This window comes from Garra rufa, chromosome 7 (assembly GCF_049309525.1).
Source record: "Garra rufa chromosome 7, GarRuf1.0, whole genome shotgun sequence".
NCBI lineage: Eukaryota > Metazoa > Chordata > Actinopteri > Cypriniformes > Cyprinidae > Garra > Garra rufa.
This window is the reverse complement of record NC_133367.1, coordinates 20,173,216-20,194,850: the sequence shown is the minus strand read 5'-3', so window position 1 is coordinate 20,194,850 and position 21,635 is coordinate 20,173,216. Positions and strand designations below refer to the sequence as shown.

General features: G+C 28.8%; 1 protein-coding gene across 1 annotated transcript in view; it reads right to left on the bottom strand.

Moving 5' to 3' along the window:
• Window positions 1–21,635, bottom strand: part of zranb3 (zinc finger, RAN-binding domain containing 3) — a 93,723-nt gene that overhangs the window by 65,721 nt on the left and 6,367 nt on the right. Inside the window, exons 3-4 of the mRNA XM_073843610.1 lie at window positions 1,725–1,743; window positions 1,465–1,643 (exon numbers count right to left, since the gene is read on the bottom strand). Of these exons, the coding sequence (XP_073699711.1) occupies window positions 1,465–1,643; window positions 1,725–1,743 (198 nt within the window). The remainder of the gene's footprint in view (window positions 1–1,464; window positions 1,644–1,724; window positions 1,744–21,635) is intronic.

Sequence of the window (21,635 nt, the reverse complement as noted above, 5' to 3'; positions counted from 1 at the left end):
TGGTTTTGTGGTCCAGGGTCACATATATACAAAAATATTCTATAAAAATATTATACAATATATATCATAAATATAAATAAAACAAGTTTTATACTAATTTCTAATAAAACAATATACACAACAATAATAATAAATACAGTAAAATAAAAATAATGTATGTAAAAAATATAAAAAATAGATTTAATATATTATAAAATTTTTACATTCAATTATTATAATATAAAAATATACAAAAACGTTTTATATTTATAATAAAAACTATATGTATATATGTGTGTGTTAAAACGTTTTATAATATTTATAAGTTTTTAAATGTATACAAAAATATTCTATAGAAATATTATACAATATTTAATATCATAAAAATATAAATAAAACATGTTTTATAAAAATATTTCTAATAAAAACGATATACACATAATAATAATAATAATAATAATAATAATAATAAATACATACAGTAAAATAAAAATATTTGTACAAATATATAAAAAATAATAGATTTAATATACAAACATTTTACATTTAATTATTATAACATAAAAATATACCTAAAACATGTTTTATAATTATATTTAGAATAAACTATATATATGTATTTGTGTGTAAATGTGTGTAATGTTTTATAATATTTAAGTATTTTTTTTAAATATTATACAATATATAATAATATAAAAATATAAATAAAATATATACACAACAACAACAATAATAATAATATAATAAGTACAGTAAAATAAAAAAATGTAAAAAAAAAAAATACAAAAAAATAGATTTAATATAATAAACATTTTACATTTAATTATTATATTGTTATAAAACATGTTTAACTTATATTTTTATAAGTATTTTTTTTAAATATATACAAAAAATATTATACAATATATAATAGTATCATAAAAATATAAATAAAACGTTTTATAATATTTCAAATAAAAACTATATATATTTACACATAATAACAACAACAATAATAATAATAATAATAATTACAGTATATATATATATATATATATATATATATATATATATAATGATTTTAATATATAAAATCACACATGCAATAATAATAACTATAATACCTAAAAAATATATGGAAAAATATAAATTGTAATATTAACATTTTAGATGTAATTTGTGAAAAAAATTGTATAAAAATATTAAACATTATATAATAATGTATAATAACAAAAATATAAGGAAAACATGTTTTATAATATTATTTGTAATTTTTTTTTTAAAGAATGTAAATATTTGCACATTTAATAATAATTAAAACTAGTATTTTTACTAATACTAATATTATTTATGACTTTTTTTTTTATCTCTATATATAATTTAGGTGTGAATATCATCACTTAAGACGTTACCACTAACAATCCATTTCTCTATGCAGAAAATCAATGCGATTTTTCCCTTCCTGAACCCAAGCGATGTGCTCTATTGAACTTAAATTTGTCGTACATTGTATCGGTCTTGCTTTCCACCAAGTTGATGTCTCTGGGGTCGAGTTCGGGAATCCACTTCTCCAGCTCCTCGATCCAGGGGTATTTGAGAGACGAAGGCACCACAATCAGCAGAGGCCATTCCTGTTTGAACACATACGCCACCGAAATGGCCTGGATCGTCTTCCCCAAACCCATCTGACAACACAAACACTTAGTGATTAGTATACTCTGTAAAAACCAAATCGATTAGATTCAAAAAAAGCAAAATGCTCTTACCTCATCTCCAATCATGCACCTGCAAAACAGAAATGAAAACGAATGAAGCGCATTGAACTTACAACGACCGACCCAAACACTAAAATCACTTGTCTCTAAATAATCACCCTCCGCATCACGTTTTTAATTTCTTCCCTAAAGCCATGTCCGGAGAGGCGTGTATTGATCCAGGCAATATTGTGAAAGCTGAGCTTCCTAGCCAGTGCACATTGCTCAATATAATTTCCCGCACACCTGAACTCCACGACTAATTTGGCACTGGCAGTCGACGGCATGGTAAAACTCAATCCCGGAGCAGCCCCACTGCGGCGTACAGGGCTTTATTTAAAACGCCCATTCATTTAAGACCCCAATAACCAACTAATATAAGGCCTTGAATCAATCAAGCTGCTCTCCTAAATGAAATTTACCCAGCATCCTGAGCTCAGCATGTTGTCGTTGAAGATATGGGCCACTTGAGTCCTAATCAATGCGGCTACGTGACGTTACGAAGATCCATATTGTACTTTTTAATTTTTAATTCCTCGCTTCTCCCAGACGCCCACTTAGAATAACTGTCAAGCACAAAAATTATCACGGAATTAAAACAAGCTGTTTTTGTTATTGTACTTCATGAGTCGCCTGATATTTGACCATTTTAATTGGCTAATAACAATAGGGAATTGGTTAACCTTAATCAAACATTGACTTTATTTCAAGTATTTTAATTATATTTAATACAGTAAATACATTAATTAAATGATGAAATATTAAAATATTACACATTTAACATCTTAAAATCTTAAATATTAGTATACGTAACAAAAAGTAAAAATCTAAAAATAGTAAAAATATAAAAAAAGTATAAGTGTAATATAAACCAAATATAAATTAAAAAATTGTATTAACAATAATAATAATAATAGGAATATTATTACAAAATAATATTTAAGAAAATGGTTTAAATTGATTACAATTGTTATATTATTATATTTACAAATATTTTTAATGCAAATATAAAAAAAATACTAAAAGGTTAAAATATTTACTAAAATCATTATATCATTGTATTTTAAAATTTTGAAATTAAATATATACAAAAACATTTTAAAGTAAATAATAAATACTGAAATTAAATATTATATTACAAATATATCAAAATGTTAAACTATTTAAATATATAAAAAAATTAAAAAATATTAAAAAAGAACTAATAGAAAAAACTAATAAAATAAAAAACTTTAAATATTAGTATTTTCTATCTTTAAAATATGTAAAATGTTAACACTTACAATATTCAATTATGAAATTAAATAATAAATTGTTGAAATAATTATTAAAATCACTATATTTTCACATTTTTAATGTAAATATAGTATAGTAAATATTGTATAAATGTAGTATAATAGGTAAAATTTTAAATTATGAAATTAAATATGACATTAAAATATATCAAAATATTAAACTATTTAAATATTTTATTCATTAAAATTAAATCTAGGAATATGAAAAAAGGAAATAACAGAAAAAAAAAAAAAAAAAAAAAAAAAAAATTATATATATATATATATATATATATATATATATATATATATATATATATATATATATATATATAAACACATTTTAAATATTTGTTGTTTTCTTTATTTTAAAATGTTTAAGATATTAAAAAATGTTAATGTTGAAAATATTAATTTTCAATTAATATAAATTGATGAAATTAAACACTAAAAGGTTAAGTAAATATTACATTAAGAAATAAAAATGACATTAAAATATTAAACTATTTAAATATTTTATTTATTAAAATTTAATAAACATTTAAAAAAGGAAAGAATAGGAAATACGTAAGTAAAATTAAATATACATTTGGAATATTTGTATTTTCTATTGTAAAATGTTTAAAATATTCATGTTTAAAATATTAAATTATTAAACACTAAAAGGTTAAGATATTTATTAAATCATTATATTATATTTTCAATATTTTTTTAATGTATATATAATAAATATATAAAGAAATGCATTTAATTTTTTGTATTTTCTGTTAAATTGTTTAAAATATAAAAAAGTTAATATTTAAAATATAAAATTATGAAATGAAATAAATGGTTAAAATATTTATTGCAATCATATTTTCAAATTTTGACCATTAAAAAATATTAAATTATGAAATTAAAAATTACATTTAAAGAAACCACATTAAACTATTAAAATATTTTATTTATTAAAATTAACTATTTAAAAAGGACATAACAGGAAATGCATATATACGTAAAACACTAAAAATATTTTGATATATTTGAAATATTTTTATTTTATCTATTTAAAAATGTTTAAAATATTACAAAAAATTTCATGTTTAAAATATTAAATTATTAAATTAAACACAGAAAGGTTAAAATATTTATTAAATCATTATATTCTCAAATTTTGAATGTAAATATATCAAAATATTAAACTATTTAAATATTTTATTTGTTAAAATTAAATAATAAATATAAAAAGGAAATGATAGAAAAATACATATTTTTTTTGCATTTCTGGTAAATTGTTTAAATTATAAATACTTAATACTTAGTACTTAATATTTAAAATATTAAATTATGAAATGAAATAAATGGTTCAAATATTTATTATTAACACATTTTAAAATTTTGAATGCAAATATTTTAACATTTTAAGAAAATATTAAATTATGAAATTAAAAGTGACATTAAAATAGATCAAAATATTATATTATTTAAATATTTTATTTTTTTAAAATTAAATAATAAATATAAAAAGGAAATTATAGAAAAATATATAAAGAAATACTTTTTTTGCATTTCTGCTAAACTGTTTAAAATATAAAAAATTATTAAATGAAATAAATGGTTAAAATATTTATTATAAACATTATCAATTTTTGAAAGTAAATATTTGAAAAGTTTAAGTAAATATTAAATTATGAAATTAAAAATGACATTACAATATATCAAAATATTAAATGACTTAAATATTTTATTTATTAAAATTAAACAATAAATTATAAAATTAAATAAAAAGTTTAAATATTTATTACAATCATATTTTCAAATTGAGTAAATATCCGAAACCATTTAAAAAAATATTAAATTATAAAATTAAAAATGAAAAAAAAAAAAAAAAATCACATTAAACTATTAAAATATTTTATAGTAAAATTAAATAATAAACATTAAAAAAAGAAATGATAAAAAAAACAATACACAAATAAAAAGTAACGTACATTTTAAATATTTGTATTTTCCATTTCAAAATGTCTAAACATTTTAGTTTAAAATGTTTAATACAAAAAGAAAAATATTTAAATTGTATTTGCTTAAATTGTAATATTATATTGTTCATATAAGACAACACAAAGTACTAAAAGAAATACTAAAAGTTTAGTTTTAATGACTGATCTGAGCAGACTGGGGAGTCCGCTTTGCATTGTGATCATTAGAGTACAATACAATATCTCTACATACTACATCAAACAACTTCAAAAGAAAACAACACACAAAAAAAGCGTTTTATGACCATCTTGTACACACTTTTTCCTTCTCCCCTAGCGTTTACTGTATGACAAATCCACCAAGATCTCAAGTTCCTCGAATGCCACCTGAAGACAGATGCAAAGCAATATAGTAAAACGGCCTACAACATCCCAGTAAGGAAGCAAAGCATCAAGACTTTCCTGGGTTTGGTTAGTGAAATGTCACCCTGCTCCCCGAGTCGCCCGTATCTATTGTTCAAACACTGGATCTACTCATTAGAGGCGAGATGTTTCCTCTTTTTCATCTGGCTTTCTTTCTCTTTTTTTATAAGTAATGCCGAGAGACACTGATCTTCTGCGGATTCTTTCAGGGGAAAAAATTTAATTGCTCATGCGTCAGGCAATGTTCAAGGTTTTACTGGGAACAAATGAAGCGGATACATGCAGGGCCACAAAATGAAAGAGCTTTGCATCTTTTTTGTTTATTTGCTCTTTTTCGGTTTATTATTAATGTGGATTCCAGCAACGCCTCGGCTGGCGACGACGTACGGGACGGTCGTTATAAACGCGCTCCCTTGACAGCGACGCATTTAGCTAATGCTGATGGCGTATTTGCATACGGTGTACAAATACAGTGTGCTCTCCAAACAATAGGACATTCAACAGAAGGACAATACATTCCAACAATTTTTAGAAACAAATCCATCTTTTTATTTATATGAACAATAAGTACTATGCTATTCGGTAATCAAAATAAGAAAGGAACACATAAGTATGCATTGATTTATTATTTTTATATGTACATATACATATTTTTTTTATATCTGAATATATTTTTCTTTATCTGAGTTTTTAAAAAATGTTTACATATATAATATTGCATGAAAATGTTAATATAAAGTTAAATAAAATAAAGTTTAAAAATATTATTACTATTCAAAATCATTCAATATTAAAAACAAAGTAAAAAATAACCGTAATGTAAATACATATTTAATAAGTAACATTTTAAATGTTTATTTTAAACAAAAAAATGATCAATGTCTACATATTAAATTAAATATTACATGTTAAAATATTAGACTGTTTAAAAAGTAACACTTAACTCTAAATGATTAATTTCACTGTATCACTATTTATGAATATTGGTTTAAGTATAATATCTAAATATATAACTATATATTAATATATAAATGTAATAATTATAATAAAATTATACTTATAATATTTATTTATTTAATAATAATGATGACAATAATAATAATAATAATAATTATTATTATTATTATTATTATTATTATTAATAACAAATGGCTATTAATATATTAAGCAGTTTGAAAATATTGAATATTAAAAGTAATATTTTGGTACTGTGGTAAAACTAACAAAATATTAAGATTTTAGCTATTTATCTATACATTATATATTATATTTAAAATATAAATAATATTTATTTAATAATTATAATAATAAATGGGCCGTAAAATAATAAGCCGTTTGAAAATATTACATATTAAAAGTAATATTTTGGTAAAACTAACAAAAAAAGATTAAGATTTAAACAATTTATCTATACATAATATATAAAATATAAATATTATTCATAAAAAAAATAAATAATAATAATAATAATAATAATAATAATAAATGGATGTTAATATAATAAGCAGTTTGAAAATATAAAAAATATTTATTTAACAAAAACAACAACAATAATAATTATAATAATTATAATAAAAAATGAATAATGGATGTTAAAATATCAAGCCGTTTGAAAAAATTATTAATAATAATATTAGGAATAAATATAGTTGTATATTTATATAAACATTAATATTTAAAAATAAATATAATAATAATTATTATAAAATTATATTGTTGTACTATATTTACTTAATAATAATAAATGAATATTAAAATATTATAGACAGTTTAAAAATATTAAATATTAAAAGTAATATTTAGCAAAAAATGTGGTCAATACATAAACAAAAAATATGAAGATTTTATCTATTTATCCATACATAATATATAATATTTATTAAAAATATATAATAAGCAACATGCAAATATGGTGTCACTTTCTGTTAAAATATTAAACTGGTTAGTACACGATATAACTACAGAAGAGTCAAGTTTTAAATAGGACAAATACCGAAACTCGTTGGTCATTTTTGAACGTGATGCTATTGGTCTAATAGGATTCAATGATCTATGCTAAGCTATGCTAAAAGTGATATCGCCAGAACAGTAGAACAGCTGAATGGATTTCAAAATGGTAAAAATCAACTTATTAACTCGGGGGGAGTTGGAGAATGAGCCTATTTCCAAAAAAAGTGGAGTGTTCCTTTAAGATTTTAGCTTTATATCCATATAATATTTAAAAAATAATAATAATAATAATAATAATAATAAGCAACATGCAAGTATGGTGACAATTTCTGTTAATAAATAAATAATAAATTTGAGCTGGAAATTTTAAATAAGTAATATTTTGGTTAAAAAAAAAATCTACATGCAAGTATAGTGACAATTTCCTTTTTTGAATTATTATTATTGGATGTTAAATTATTAGACTGTTTAAAAATATTAAATATTAAAAATAACATTTTGATTAAAAAAATAGTGGTAAAAATATAAACAAATTATTAACATTATTTCTACAAATAAATAATATTTAAAATATAAATAAAATAAGCAATATGCAAATACGGTGACAATTTCCTTTTTTAAAAAAAAAAAAAATTAATGAATATCAATCCAAATAATAATAATAGTATTAGGGATGCACCGATCATGATTTTTCATGGCCGATTCTGATACCGATTTTTTTACAAGCAAGCTGGCCGATTCCGATACCGATTTCCGATTTTTTCAAAAATAAGAAGTTACGCAAGTAAACAACATAAACAACATGTTTATTTAGTATTTAACAGGCCAAACTGGCTTTGGCTATTGATCAATAGCATCTGACATCTGAAATTAAATAAATAAAAAAATGTTAAATTAAATACAGTTTAATAAGTAAAACATGCTTTTAGTAAAGTAAAACAGTAAGCCAACAGGCATTCTAATGTAAAATAATAATAATCATTCTCAACAGAACAGACTTTTATTTTTGGCTTTTCAAAAGTAAAGTAATGTTTGTTTGTTTTGTTTTTTATAAAAAGAAGCATCTCAGCTTTCTCACAAGTGAGTCTGTTTCTTTTTTCATCTGTCACGTGAGAAGCTGAGCTGAACAAACGTTCGCTGTCCGCGCTTGTGCAGGGCGAGGACAGGTGCGCTCGCGCAACTTCAGCGAGCACAGGAAAGCGGCTGTCCTTTGCAGACATTGCGGATTGCAATCTTCACGTCCTGCTCACAGATTTCGAAAAACCTCCACACAAGTGACATGTTTCTGAATGTTTCGGCCCGCGTACACACTTCCGGAAAAAAACGGCCGAGATAAAAACGAAAAACGGTTTCGATTTATGGCCGGTCAACCGGTGCATCCCTAAATAGTATTAATAATATATATAATTGTATTAGTGTTTTTTTTATTATTATTATTTATTTTGTGGGCAGTAACAGTCTATAACCACTATATCATTTCTTCGTTTCAAAAATAATAAAAATACTCAAACTTTCAGTTTACTTCCACATTCAAAACCCACTAAAATAGCCACAATATATCAAAGTACCATGGCATTATCCTCACTGTACCATGAAATGACCCAAATACTTTTTTTTTTATCAAGGTAATAGACGAAGAAATAAGCTAATATAGCCGTATTATATTTTGTATCAGTATCGATAAGAGAATAAAGTGAGCTCTTGAAATGTCTAGGAGCGACGGAGGCACAAATAAAGATAAAGAGGTGAGCAACAGACGGAGAGAGAGAGACAGCTATGATGCCCTCTTCATCTTGTTTTCTCCTCCCTCACTGTGAAAGGATGATTAACAGCCTCTGTCCTGCCACTGGCTTTTTTTCGCCTTCAAATTGTTGGAGCACTTGCTGGCGCTGTGTAATGCGCTCTCACACGCCTCGAGTGCCTCTCAGGTGTGTGTGTGTGTGTGTGTGTGTGTGTGTGTGCTGTTTCTCCACACATTAATCACTGTTCTTTAAATAACGCTGCTTGCAACCGACGCACCGCTGTGTCCTGAAGGAGGCCCCGTCTGATTTCCCTGTCAACAACACCATCAACTTAATTCTAGGACGCTTTTAAATGTTTCAGACTGTAAAGTTTCCTAACTCACAATAGTAAATAAGAAATAATATGTATAAAGGGAATGAAGATAATTAATATTTATTTGAAATCTGTAGAAATTATTTAGATAAACTGTTTAAAAAGCTCCATGAAATGGCTTGACAACAAGTTACTTTAGTTACTTATAAATTATCATACGTTGCTTTATCACAATGCTGAAAATAAATACAATATAAATTCAAAATATTATTTAAATGTAAAAATTACTTCTAATACAAATAAAAAATTATTATTATATTTTTTTTAAATGTATTTCCTATTATTTGGAAGCCCATTTCCACCACTGCATAAAAAAAAGGTTACTGCGATGTTTTATCCTACAATTCTTTCTTTTTTTTCCTCAGAACTGCGTGATATAAACTCGCAATTGCGAGTTATGAAATCAGAATATAAATTCTCAAATGCAAGAAATAAAGTCAGAATTGCAATTACGATACTTTTCCTTGCAATCCTGACTTTTTACACACAAATGCGAGTCTGTAGCTCAATTTTGACTCTCTTTTTTTGCAAATCCAAGTTTGTATCTCACAATTTTGACTTTTTTTCTCGCAATTAGGATTTTTTTTCTCGCAATTACAAGTTTATATCTCGCAATTCTACTTTTTTCTCACAATTTTGACTCTTTTTGTCCTCACAATTCTTACTTTTTTTTCTCGCAATTGCAAGTTGATATCTTGCAATTCAGACTTTTTCTCACAAATCCGAGTTTATCTCACAATTTTGACTTTTTTTCTCGCAAATTTATAGCTCACAATTCTGACTTTTTTGTCACAATTCTTACCTTTTTTGCTTGCAAATGAGAGTTTGTATCTTACAATTTTGACTTTTTATCTCAGAATTTACTTTTCCTCTAAATTGTGATATGAACTCACAATTGCAAGAAATAAAGTTTCCCTCGCAATGCTGGCTTTTTTTTCTCTTGTAATTCTGACTTTTGTCTCGCAAAAGCATATCTGTATCTTACAATTCTGACTTTGCAAATCCGAGTTTGTATCTTACAATTTTGACTATTTCTTGCAAATGCAAGTTTATATCTCGCAATTCTGACACTTTTATCACAATTCTGACTTTTCTTGCAATTGCAAATTTATATCTCACAATTCTGACTTTTTTTTTCTTGCAAATGCGAGTTTGTATCTTACAAAATACTTTTTTTTTTTCCTCAGAATTGTGTGATATAAACTCACAATTGCAAGAAATAAAGTTTCCCTCGCAATGCTGGCTTTTTATTTTCTCGTAATTCTGACTTTTGTCTCGCAAATGTATATCTGTATCTTACAATTCTGACTTTTTTTTCTTCCAAATCAGAGTTTGTATCTTACAATTTTGACTTTCTTATTTTTATCTAGCAATTCTGACACTTTTCTCGCAATTCTAACTTTTTTCTCACAAATGCAAGTTTATATCTCGCAATCCTGACTTGCTCACAAATGTGAGTTTGTATCTCGCAATTCTGACATTTTTTCTCACAAATCCAAGTTTATATCTCACAATTCTGGCATTTTTTTTTCTCGCAAATGTGAGTTTACGTCACACACTTCTGACATTTTCTCGCAAATGCAAGTTTGTATTTTACAATTCTGCCATTTTTTTCTTGCAGTTTCGACTTTTTCTCACAATTAGATTTTTCTCGCAATTGCAAGTTTATCTTTTTTTGCGCAATTCTGACTTTTTTTTCTTCCAAATCAGAGTTTGTATCTTACAATTTTGACTTTCTTATTTTTATCTAGCAATTCTGACACTTTTCTCGCAATTCTAACTTTTTTCTCACAAATGCAAGTTTATATCTCGCAATCCTGACTTGCTCACAAATGTGAGTTTGTATCTCGCAATTCTGACATTTTTTCTCACAAATCCAAGTTTATATCTCACAATTCTGGCATTTTTTTTTCTCGCAAATGTGAGTTTACGTCACACACTTCTGACATTTTCTCGCAAATGCAAGTTTGTATTTTACAATTCTGCCATTTTTTTCTTGCAGTTTCGACTTTTTCTCACAATTAGATTTTTCTCGCAATTGCAAGTTTATCTTTTTTTGCGCAATTCTGACTTTATTCTTGCAATTTGGACTTTTTTTCCCCTCAGAACTGAGAGATATAAATCACACAATTGTGAGTTATAAAGTCTCATTTTTAGGGGGGAAAAGTGATATGTTCTCAGTTTATATCTGACAATTTTGAGAAAAACAGCCTGAAAAGTTTGTTTCACACAATTCTGAGAAAAAAAAATGTAAACTCGCAATTTCAAAAAAAAAAAAGTCAGAATTGTGAGATAAAAAGTTGTGATTACCCTAATTAATCCATGGCGGAAATACTATAATGCCATACTAAAATATTAAAATTTTCACAATTTGCAGAATCACAAAAGTGAAAATATATAATATTCAAAAATATATATTAAAAAAAAGAATAAAAAAATGATATATGTGTATATATAAATGTGTGTGTGTGTGTATATATATATATATATATATATATGTGTGTGTGTGTGTGTGTGTGTGTGTGTGTGTGTGTGTGTGTGTATATATATATATATATATATATATATATATATATATATATACACAGTATACATAATTTTCCATAAAATATAGAAAATGACTTGATGAGCTGTTTATTGTCTATTGAAACAGGAAGTTGGAGTGGGGTATATAAAATTATCACGGTATACATAACAATATTTAAATAAAAGACATAAATTCTGAGATATTCCTCAGGTGAAAACTGTTCATTTATCTAGTAAAACTGAATTTTGTCAACATTTAGGGGAAATAAAGCATATATGTTCAATCAAAGCAAACAGAAATGACAAAAAAATCACAAACCCGAATCAAATATTAAAGTATATATAATTATGTACCTTCTGCAGGCATTTTAAAACTATAGTTCATACACACCAGTTTGTTTGTTTTTTGCCTTTTGAGTCACTGACATAAAGGCCACTGATACTAGCAAAGATGACTTAATTTGCACTAATTCGCTTCGTTTCACTATCGTTACAAGTGTAATATTGAATAATCTCTTAATCTTCCCTCATGCCTTCATTTGCACCTCTGATGCAATTATAAGCGTCTGTACAGTATCCCTTCTTTGCAGCCTTCCATCTCGGATCAATAGCCATCGATCGTCTCAGCCACGCCGCTCGATGTGGAGACAGATATAGTTTAGCTCCTGTGTGTCACATGGTGGCTCATGGTGTAGCAGTTTGATTGGTGGGTTAGAGTTCAAGGCTCATTAAACCACAGTAATTGTGTCAGCACGGCGTATGCTAATCCGCCCTCGCGTAGCATTTCATCATCCAATATGATGAATTAGCGTTTAGTCATAGTCCATACGCTAGTGCATTATGGCTTTATTAGCATCTTTAATGTGGCGTGGTGTTGCGTGGTAGTGTGGCGTTGATAAACGTGGGTTTCTAGCTCTTGTGGTGCAAAGGGAACTAAATTAGCATTATGCTAACTGGCTAGCTGATCTGTGGAATAAAAATCTTAAAACAACAAACATGTCTAGATGATCTATACTACTGTAGCAATTCTTTTTGTTGTACTTGAATGAATATCTTTACCTTTAAGTTACTAGAGTAAAACTGAGGTAAAACTTAGCATTAGCCCCACTGTAAACAACAAAATGACATTGAACTTGTTTTTAGATTTCTGAGGAAAAAGTTAGTCTCAAAACTTGCAAACACAATGCTAACATGTTTCTTATGCGTTTACAATGGTGTTTTGAATGAACTAATGATTTCACTACAATGAAACTCTGGTAAAACTTAACATTAGCCACCAAAGTACAACATTGAACTTTTTTACATTTCTGAGAAAAAAGTCGGAAAACAATGCTAACATGTTGCTAAACTAGAGTTCTTTCTGACTTTTTGAATTCTGTTGTACTTTTACGTTTCTATGCGTTTACAAAGGTGTTTTGAATAAAATAATGATTTTACTACAGTAAAACTGAGGTAAAACTTAGCAATAGCCCCCACTGTAAACAAAAAAAAGTCACTAAACTGGTTCTGAGATTTCTGAAGAAAAAGTTAGTCTCAAAACTTGCAAAAGCAATGCTAACATGTTTCTATGTGTTTACAAAGGTGTTTTGAATGAAATTATGATTTCACTACAGTAAAACTGTGGTAAAACTTAGCATTAGCCACCAAAGTAAAAGAAAAAACAACATTGAACTTTTTACATTTTTAAAGAAAAATGTTAGTCAATGCTAACATGTTGCTACACAGTTGTCAAACCAATTCAGATTTTTTTATTTATTTTTTATTTATTTTTTTTACTTCTGGTGCACTTTTATGAATACCTTTACCATAATGTTACTACAGTAAAACTGTGGTAAAACTTAGCATTAAAAAATGATACTGAACTTGTTTTTAGATTTCTGAAGAAAAGTAAACAAACTGCGGTAAATCCTAGTATTATACACAACTGTAAACAAAAATGACATTGAACTTGTTTTTAGATTTCCGTGAGTCTGAAAACTTGCAAAAATGATGCTAACATATTTCTATGCATTTACAAAGGTGTTTTGAATGGCATAATGATTTTACCACAGTAAAACTGTGGTAAAACTTAGCATTAGCCACCAAAGTAAAAGACAAAAAATAAAAAATAAATAACACTGAACTTTCTGACATCTCTAAAGAAAAAAAAGTTAGTTTTGAATTCTGATGTGCTTTTATCAATACATTTACCTTAATGTTGCTACAGTAAAACTGCGGTAAAACTTAGCATTAGCCACCACTGTAAACAAAAGACAATGAACTTTTACATTTTGTACATTTCGGAAGAAAAAGTTAATCCCAAACTGGTTGCTAGGGTGTTCTGGGTAGTTGCCAAGTGCTCGTTTTAATCAAAAGAGCTCACCTCTAAGTTTTTATAGTATTTTGATGTTTTTTGTTCATTTTACCAGACAAAATCTAAGTATAACTGCTTCGAAAAGCAATGACAACTGAGGGGAAAAAAGCTGTTTGAATGAGATCCCAAATTAATTTACTGTGATTTCACAGTAGTAACAATAACCCACTAAGTTATTTTAGAGAAAACTGTGGTTACCACGGTAATTTTTCGTAATATATAGCCTTTGATCTAATACGTCAAGAAGCAAGTAAGGTTTTATCAAGTAATGGCTGCCGTTCACCTTTTGTGCTTTCAAGATATGAAAGCAACCGTGGATATCTATCTTCTCGACTGGTAACAAGCCGCTGATGAAATCTCGCTATAAGTAGCACAGTGCAGCTTAAAACACTGCATCATCTGAGCAAGTATCGTGTCTCAGTGTGTGGTTTGGCTGTGCTGTAACAAAAAAAAAAAAAGCAATTCTGCTTCAGGGGGATTATTGAATTGCTGAAAGAGAGGTGGGAGATAAAGAGAGAGGAAAAAACGGAAATCGATGGTTTAGAAAACACAGAGTGGTTGTATTCTATTACATGAGAGGCACATCTACTCCAACCGCAAGGTAAAGATTCACACGATTAAACGAAACCGACTCGCCAAACGCGTAAACAAACACAAACGCCACTAAATACTTCCTGCCTCGGTTTGCTGAGGTATTTCATGTGGCTGTAACTGTACTCCCTCATGTACGACATATCTGGAGTAAAAGAAGACAACCTAAGACTAAAACCAACCAAATTTACTTACAAGTTTCTGAATGAAGCAAGGATGTTCCGGTAATTGCTGTGGAGGAACATAATGAGGAATGATCTGACATTAAACACAGACATTAGCAGAAAATAAATAAATAAAATCCCAAAAAAGAATGTGCCAGCTACGTTAGTGTTAACAATCTGCAACACTTGTTTGAGCACCACAGCACCACTGTGACGACAAGGCATTGCAAATACTTTCCTTATGAATCGTAATACACAAAAACGGCTTGTTCGCGATTTGTATGCAAACCAACTTGCAACTAATTTCACTTCCAAAAAAACAAGATGTTCCAGTAATTGGTGTAGAGGAAGATAACAAGGTATGAGCTGACATTAAACGACTGAAAAACAAACTGGTAAAATGCTCAAAAATAATGTGGGAACATTTAATCAACGTTAGCAAATTTCCTTGTTAATTTACTAATTTAGGGTCGACACTGCTCTAAAACAGTCCGTTAATGATTTTAACTGTTCAGTCTATGAAGGCAATTCTGAATTTAGATTGGATGAGATCCTAAATGAATTTACCATGATTTTACAGTAGTAACAATAATTGACTAAAGTATTTTAGATGTGGTTGCTTTAGGTCTTTCTCGTAATCTATATCCTTGGATAGTACTTTAAGATGCAAAACATTTAAGAGTAACAATTTGCAAAAATTTGCATTTTTGTAGTTTTTACGCAACAATGATAACGGCACAAAAACTCACACTTTAAAACCCATTTTCCAAAGCGTGAATTTTTTTTAGGCATGAAATGTTTTGTTTTTAGTTGAAAATGATGTAAACGGTAGTGTTGGGCGATATGCACAATTTTCACATCTTCCTATCGTCAGCCTGTGAGATCGCAGATACACGATGCTATCGTGCTAATTTATTTAATGATATGTAAATGTGTCCATATGTAATAAATTCCTTATTCGTTTTGTAAGGGTAGTGCATGGGACTAAGTTGTGCGTGTACAGAGCGCTGACGGTAGTTCTGTTGGATAGGTTCAAGTTTACTTTCGGTTTCATTCTCTGCTATCTTCAGGGAGTGGTAAAAGTGTGCGTGCTTGAATGCAAATGAATGTATCTTTCTATAGCCATCATATTGCGATAATGTTACCGCTGTATGTCTGATCTTTATCATCAGTTCATGTTGTAGTTCAGTTCATATAGAATGTGGAGAAGCGATGTGCGTGTAATTCACGTGCGTATGTTTAGCGCCATTTTATCGCATCGTAATTCTAGTTAACGCATACCGATGTTACTGAGGTGAATGTTTATGTTTACTATGTACAGACGGATTCTCAAATATCGTATTTAATTCAGCCTAAACCACATTTTACTACCTCTGTTATCCTAATGACTGCCTACACTTAATCTATGTACACTGTATGATGAATAAATCTCTTTCCCATTTTCACTGCACGTTTATACCGCGGCAAGTTTCTGAGGCATCCTAGAACCGACTCTCCGCGCTGCATCGCTAAAGTTAGGTGCCTTTTTGACGCATAATAATAATAATAATAATCGTCTTACTATCGTCAAAGGCATCAGCAACAGGCGATATCTTTGACTATCGTCGATACACGATACTATCGTCTATCGGCACAACCCTAGTAAACGGCCCATAAAATACCTTTCTATAAATGAAACATATTGTTCAAATAAACAACCAGACAATTAAAACAACATGGAAACAGCTTTTTGTAAAACCAATTTGATTTAAAATTTATGAATAAAACAAGTAGATTTCAATAACTGGAGTGGAGGAAGAAAACAAGGTATGATCTGACATTAAATGTTGAAATTAGTTAAAAACGGGTAAATAAAATGCTCAAAAAGATTGTGCTACACTATAAAAAGTTTTTACCAGTTTCAACTTAAAAAATGTAAGTTCAGCAGCTGCCTTAATATTTTAAGTTAAATCAACTTAAAACTACTATTCATTTCAACTCACGACAATAAAATTAGTTAAAATGACTTAAGTTGATTTAACTTATGAGTTGAAATTACTTGTACTTTAAAGTTGATTTCACTTAAACTTTTAATGCAGCTGCTAAACTTAAGTTTTTAAGTTAAAACTGTTGAAAACTTTTTACAGTGCAACAATAAGTCAGCGTTAAATAAAGCCTAGTCTCGCATAGCCAGACCTTCAGACTGGCGGCTGAAGGTCTGGAACCCATGGCAGCTTTCATTGGCCAAGGCCTGCCCATAAGGCCGTTTGACCAACATGTCAAACAACCAATCACAGTTCGTTTCGTTCAGCGTCACGTTTTGGGGCGTGGAAATGTCCCCACATCAACTTACTGGCGTGCAACAAGTCAGTCATTGAAATAACCAGCACTGAAAGTTAAAGAAGAAGAGGGAGAACAAGCAGCAAGTCAGTAATTTGTTCGCGAATGTTGTGTAAAACAACAATGGCGTCTGCATAAGCACCTCTTAGCAAAACACTGATTAAATCAGATTGCACTTTATTTCCCGGGCGGACCGAAAATAAACGCGACACTCCCGGAAATCCGATCAAATTCAACTAATCAGATGACGACTTCGAAATTCCTGAAGTGTTTCCAGTTAAATGTACCATATGCATCAGACGTTTAGCCAACGTTCTGTGGTCGTGACGTCTGAGGCTGAGACTAAATAAAGCCTAACAAATTTTCACTCATTTATAAATTGATTTAGCATTGGTGCTGCTCTAGAACCATCTGTGTTAATGAGTTAAGTCAATCAAGCCAATTATGAATTTAGTTCGAGAACGAACGATTTGGGAACGAGATCCAAAATTAACTTACTGTAATTTTAAGAGTAGTAACCATATCCGTCTAAGGTATTTCAGAGGAAACTGTGGTTACTTTAGGTTTTTTCCAAATTAATTTACCATGATTTTACTGTAGTAATTTTTTTTATTACTGTAGAAAAAAGTTTTGTAGTTTACATGGAGACGATAGCCGTACCAAAATTTTGTACTTTTGGAACTCGTTTTCAAAAGTTTGCATTTTCAGGCCCCCAAGACGACGGAGTCATTTAAACGAATGACCAAAATGCACAAAGAGTTTCCGTTTTTGGTTGAAAACTGTTGTAGAAACTCTCCCTAAAATTCCTTTCTAAAAATATTGACACACCTCATTTGGATAAACAACCTGACACTAAAAAAAAAAACATAAAAATAAAAAATAAGGCTAAAAAAAGGCTTGTTCATTCACAATTTACATGTTTAAAAATGCTGTTTTACGCATACCAGGCTGGTAGGTGGCGATGACATTTTGTAATTAAAAGAAAACACTACATGACTGTATAAAACACTCAACAAGTGTATATTTCGCTTGCATGTAAAATCACTGTTTTAAGAAATTAGCTTTTTTCATAGTTTACACGGAGGTGATAGCTGTATCATATTTATAAACTTGCACTTTGAACGCGTTTTTGAAAGATTGCCTTTTCAGGCCCCAAAAATACCGGTGTCATGTAAACGAATGACCGTTTTCTGTTTTTAGTTAAAAACTGTTGTATAAACACCCCTAAAATACCTTTCTAATAACAGTTCGTTTGGATAAACAAACTGACACTGGAAAACTGACTTGTTTATACAAAATTTGCAATCAAACCAACTTTGATGAAAGTGAAAAACGAGTTAAAAAAAACCTAAAATACCTTTCTAATAACATTTCGTTTGGATAAACAAACTGACACTGGAAAACAGACTTGTTTATACACAATTTGCAATCAAACCAACTTTGATGAAAGTGAAAAACGAGTTTAAAAAAAAACCTAAAATACCTTTCTAATAACAGTTCGTTTGGATAAACAAACTGACACTGGAAAACTGACTTGTTTATACACAATTTGCAATCAAACCAACTTTGACGCAAGTAAAAAACGAGTAAATAAATGAGATTTTAACGGTCTATCAAGCCGATTCTGAATTGTTTGAATGAGATCCCAAATTAATTTACCACGGTTTTACTGTAGTTAAATCCTTTTTTTTTAAAAACTGTTGTATAAACACCCCCTAAAATACCTTTCTAATAACATTTAGTTTGGATAAACAAACTGACACTGGAAAATCAACTTGTTTATACACAATTTGCAATCAAACCAACTTTGACAAAAAAAAAAAACGAGTAAAAAAAAAACCTAAAATACCTTTCTAATACCATTTAGTTTGGATAAACAAACTGACACTGGAAAATCAACTTGTTTATTTACAATTTGCAATCAAACCAACTTTGACGAAAGTGAAAAACGAGTAAATAAACCCCCTAAAATACTTTTCTAATACCATTTTTGTTTGGATAAACAAACTGACACTGGAAAACTGACTTGTTTATACACAATTTGCAATCAAACCAACTTTGACGGAAAAAAAAAACGAGTAAAAAAAAACCTAAAATACCTTTCTAATACCATTTCGTTTGGATAAACAAACTGACACTGGAAAACTGACTTGTTTATACACAATTTGCAATCAAACCAACTTTGACGCAAGTGAAAAACAAGTAAATAAATGAGATTTTAACGGTCTATCAAGGCGATTCTGAATTGTTTGAATGAGATCCCAAATTAATTTACCACGGTTATACTGTAGTTATAGTTGTATAAACACCCCCTAAAATACCTTTCTAATAACATTTCGTTTGGATAAACAAACTGACACTGGAAAACCGACTTGTTTATACACAACTTGCAACCAATTTTATTTGTGAATTTCTGAATCAAACAACTATTCAAATACTGGTGTGGAGGAAGAAACCGAGGTATAATCTGACAATAAATGTTGAAATTAGTGCAAAACAAGTAAATAAAATAGTCAAAAAGAGCGTGCCAACGTTAAGTCAACGTTAAACAAACCCAAGCAAATTTCCGCTGGTTAATTTACTGTTCTAGCATCGCCGCTGATCTAAAACCGTCCGTGTTAATGAGATTTTCTCTTAAGTCTGTCAAGCCTAATATGAAAAGTAAACAGTAACTAACCACCTTCATTTCCCACGGCAAAAAACATTAAACGAAACGTGGCTAGTCATTGGAGATGACACACGGCCATGTGGACGCCTGTCCCGGTTCATTAGACGGTAGGTGGAGAGTCTCTGTACGGATAAAGTAATTACAGTCGAGGATTGCTCGGGTTATTGGCTGGAGTGGAGATTACATATTTAATTAGAGAGCAATTATGTGGGGCCGTAATCCGCATACTAACTGATTAGCAGGATCAAAGTGCTACACAAGGGGAAATTAATCGCTAAATTAGATTCAAGAACAAAAAACAAAGGACGAACCACGCGCCCGTTCGGATAAAAGTGATAGCTTCATAGAGGTGACTGGCGTGTCGTTTTAGATTCATGTCGGCTTGATGTAGTAACTTCTAAGCTGCTTTTGTTATCAAGAGCGTCTAGATCCACCAGTGAACGCATGACACTGATCAGAGGCACTGCGTTCAAATGAATCTCAGTGGGATGTGAAATTAAGATACATTGAGTTTGATCAGAATGATATTCAATAGTCTTCAAAAGCTTGGGGTCAGAAAATTTTAATTTCCAATGCAAATGGAAGGCCAAGTTGCAAGTTGTGGGATACGCCGCTCATTTACATGTTTTCAGGTCATCGAACAATCTAATATTGGATGAAGAGAATGAAAGTGAAGAAGACAATATGTATTAATTGAAGAGAGCTACCTAACAGCAGCTGGCACTGTGCGAAACACTACCTGTCTAGTTAAAGAGGACATTAGTGTCGGCTCACTGAATACAGTCAGACTTGATTACAGTCAATAAAAGCCGGTTTATTCTGCAGCCAGATCCACCAGACCGCTTAAGGAAGAAAACCCTTAGTACTAATACCCTTACAATTATTAGGGTTTGCTTAACGTAAGGCTGCTCAAACCAGGCACTGACCCTTAGCATCCGTGTCAAGAGGCCAGCAGCAGACACATTACGCCAAATCCATCAGTGTGGAAAGTGTGAAATTGTGTTTGAGTGTTTTCTAGGGCTGTTTGTTCAATATCGCGTTCAATAAAAGTCACATTATTTATGGCAGCTTATAGAAAACAAACCATCTGCCGGTTTGTGGATGCAAAAATACCTACAAAAAATACACACAAAAACACTTTTTGTTTATAAAATGGTAATATAATACTTATCACAAATAGTTTTTTTTTTTTATTTCAATACAGTGACAAAAATGTAAGCATGAAATTGGGTTCAAGTGTTTTTTTGGAGCTGTTTGTTCAAGATCATGTAAAAAAAAATTACATTATTTATGGCAGCTTTAACAAAATTTCCGCCTTATTGTGGATGCAAAAATACACACAAAAAATCTTGTTGTTCACAAAATGGCAAAATATAATACTTATCACAATTATAGTTTTTTTTTTTATTTAAAAACAGTAAAAAAAAATGTAAGCATGAAATTGTGTTCAAATGTTTTCAAGAGCTGTTTGTTTAATATCGCACTCAATAAAAAATAAAATATCTGCCTGTTTGTGGGTGCCAAAATACATATATATATTTATAGCACAACAAAATACTTCTTAAAAATTTAAAATAAAAAC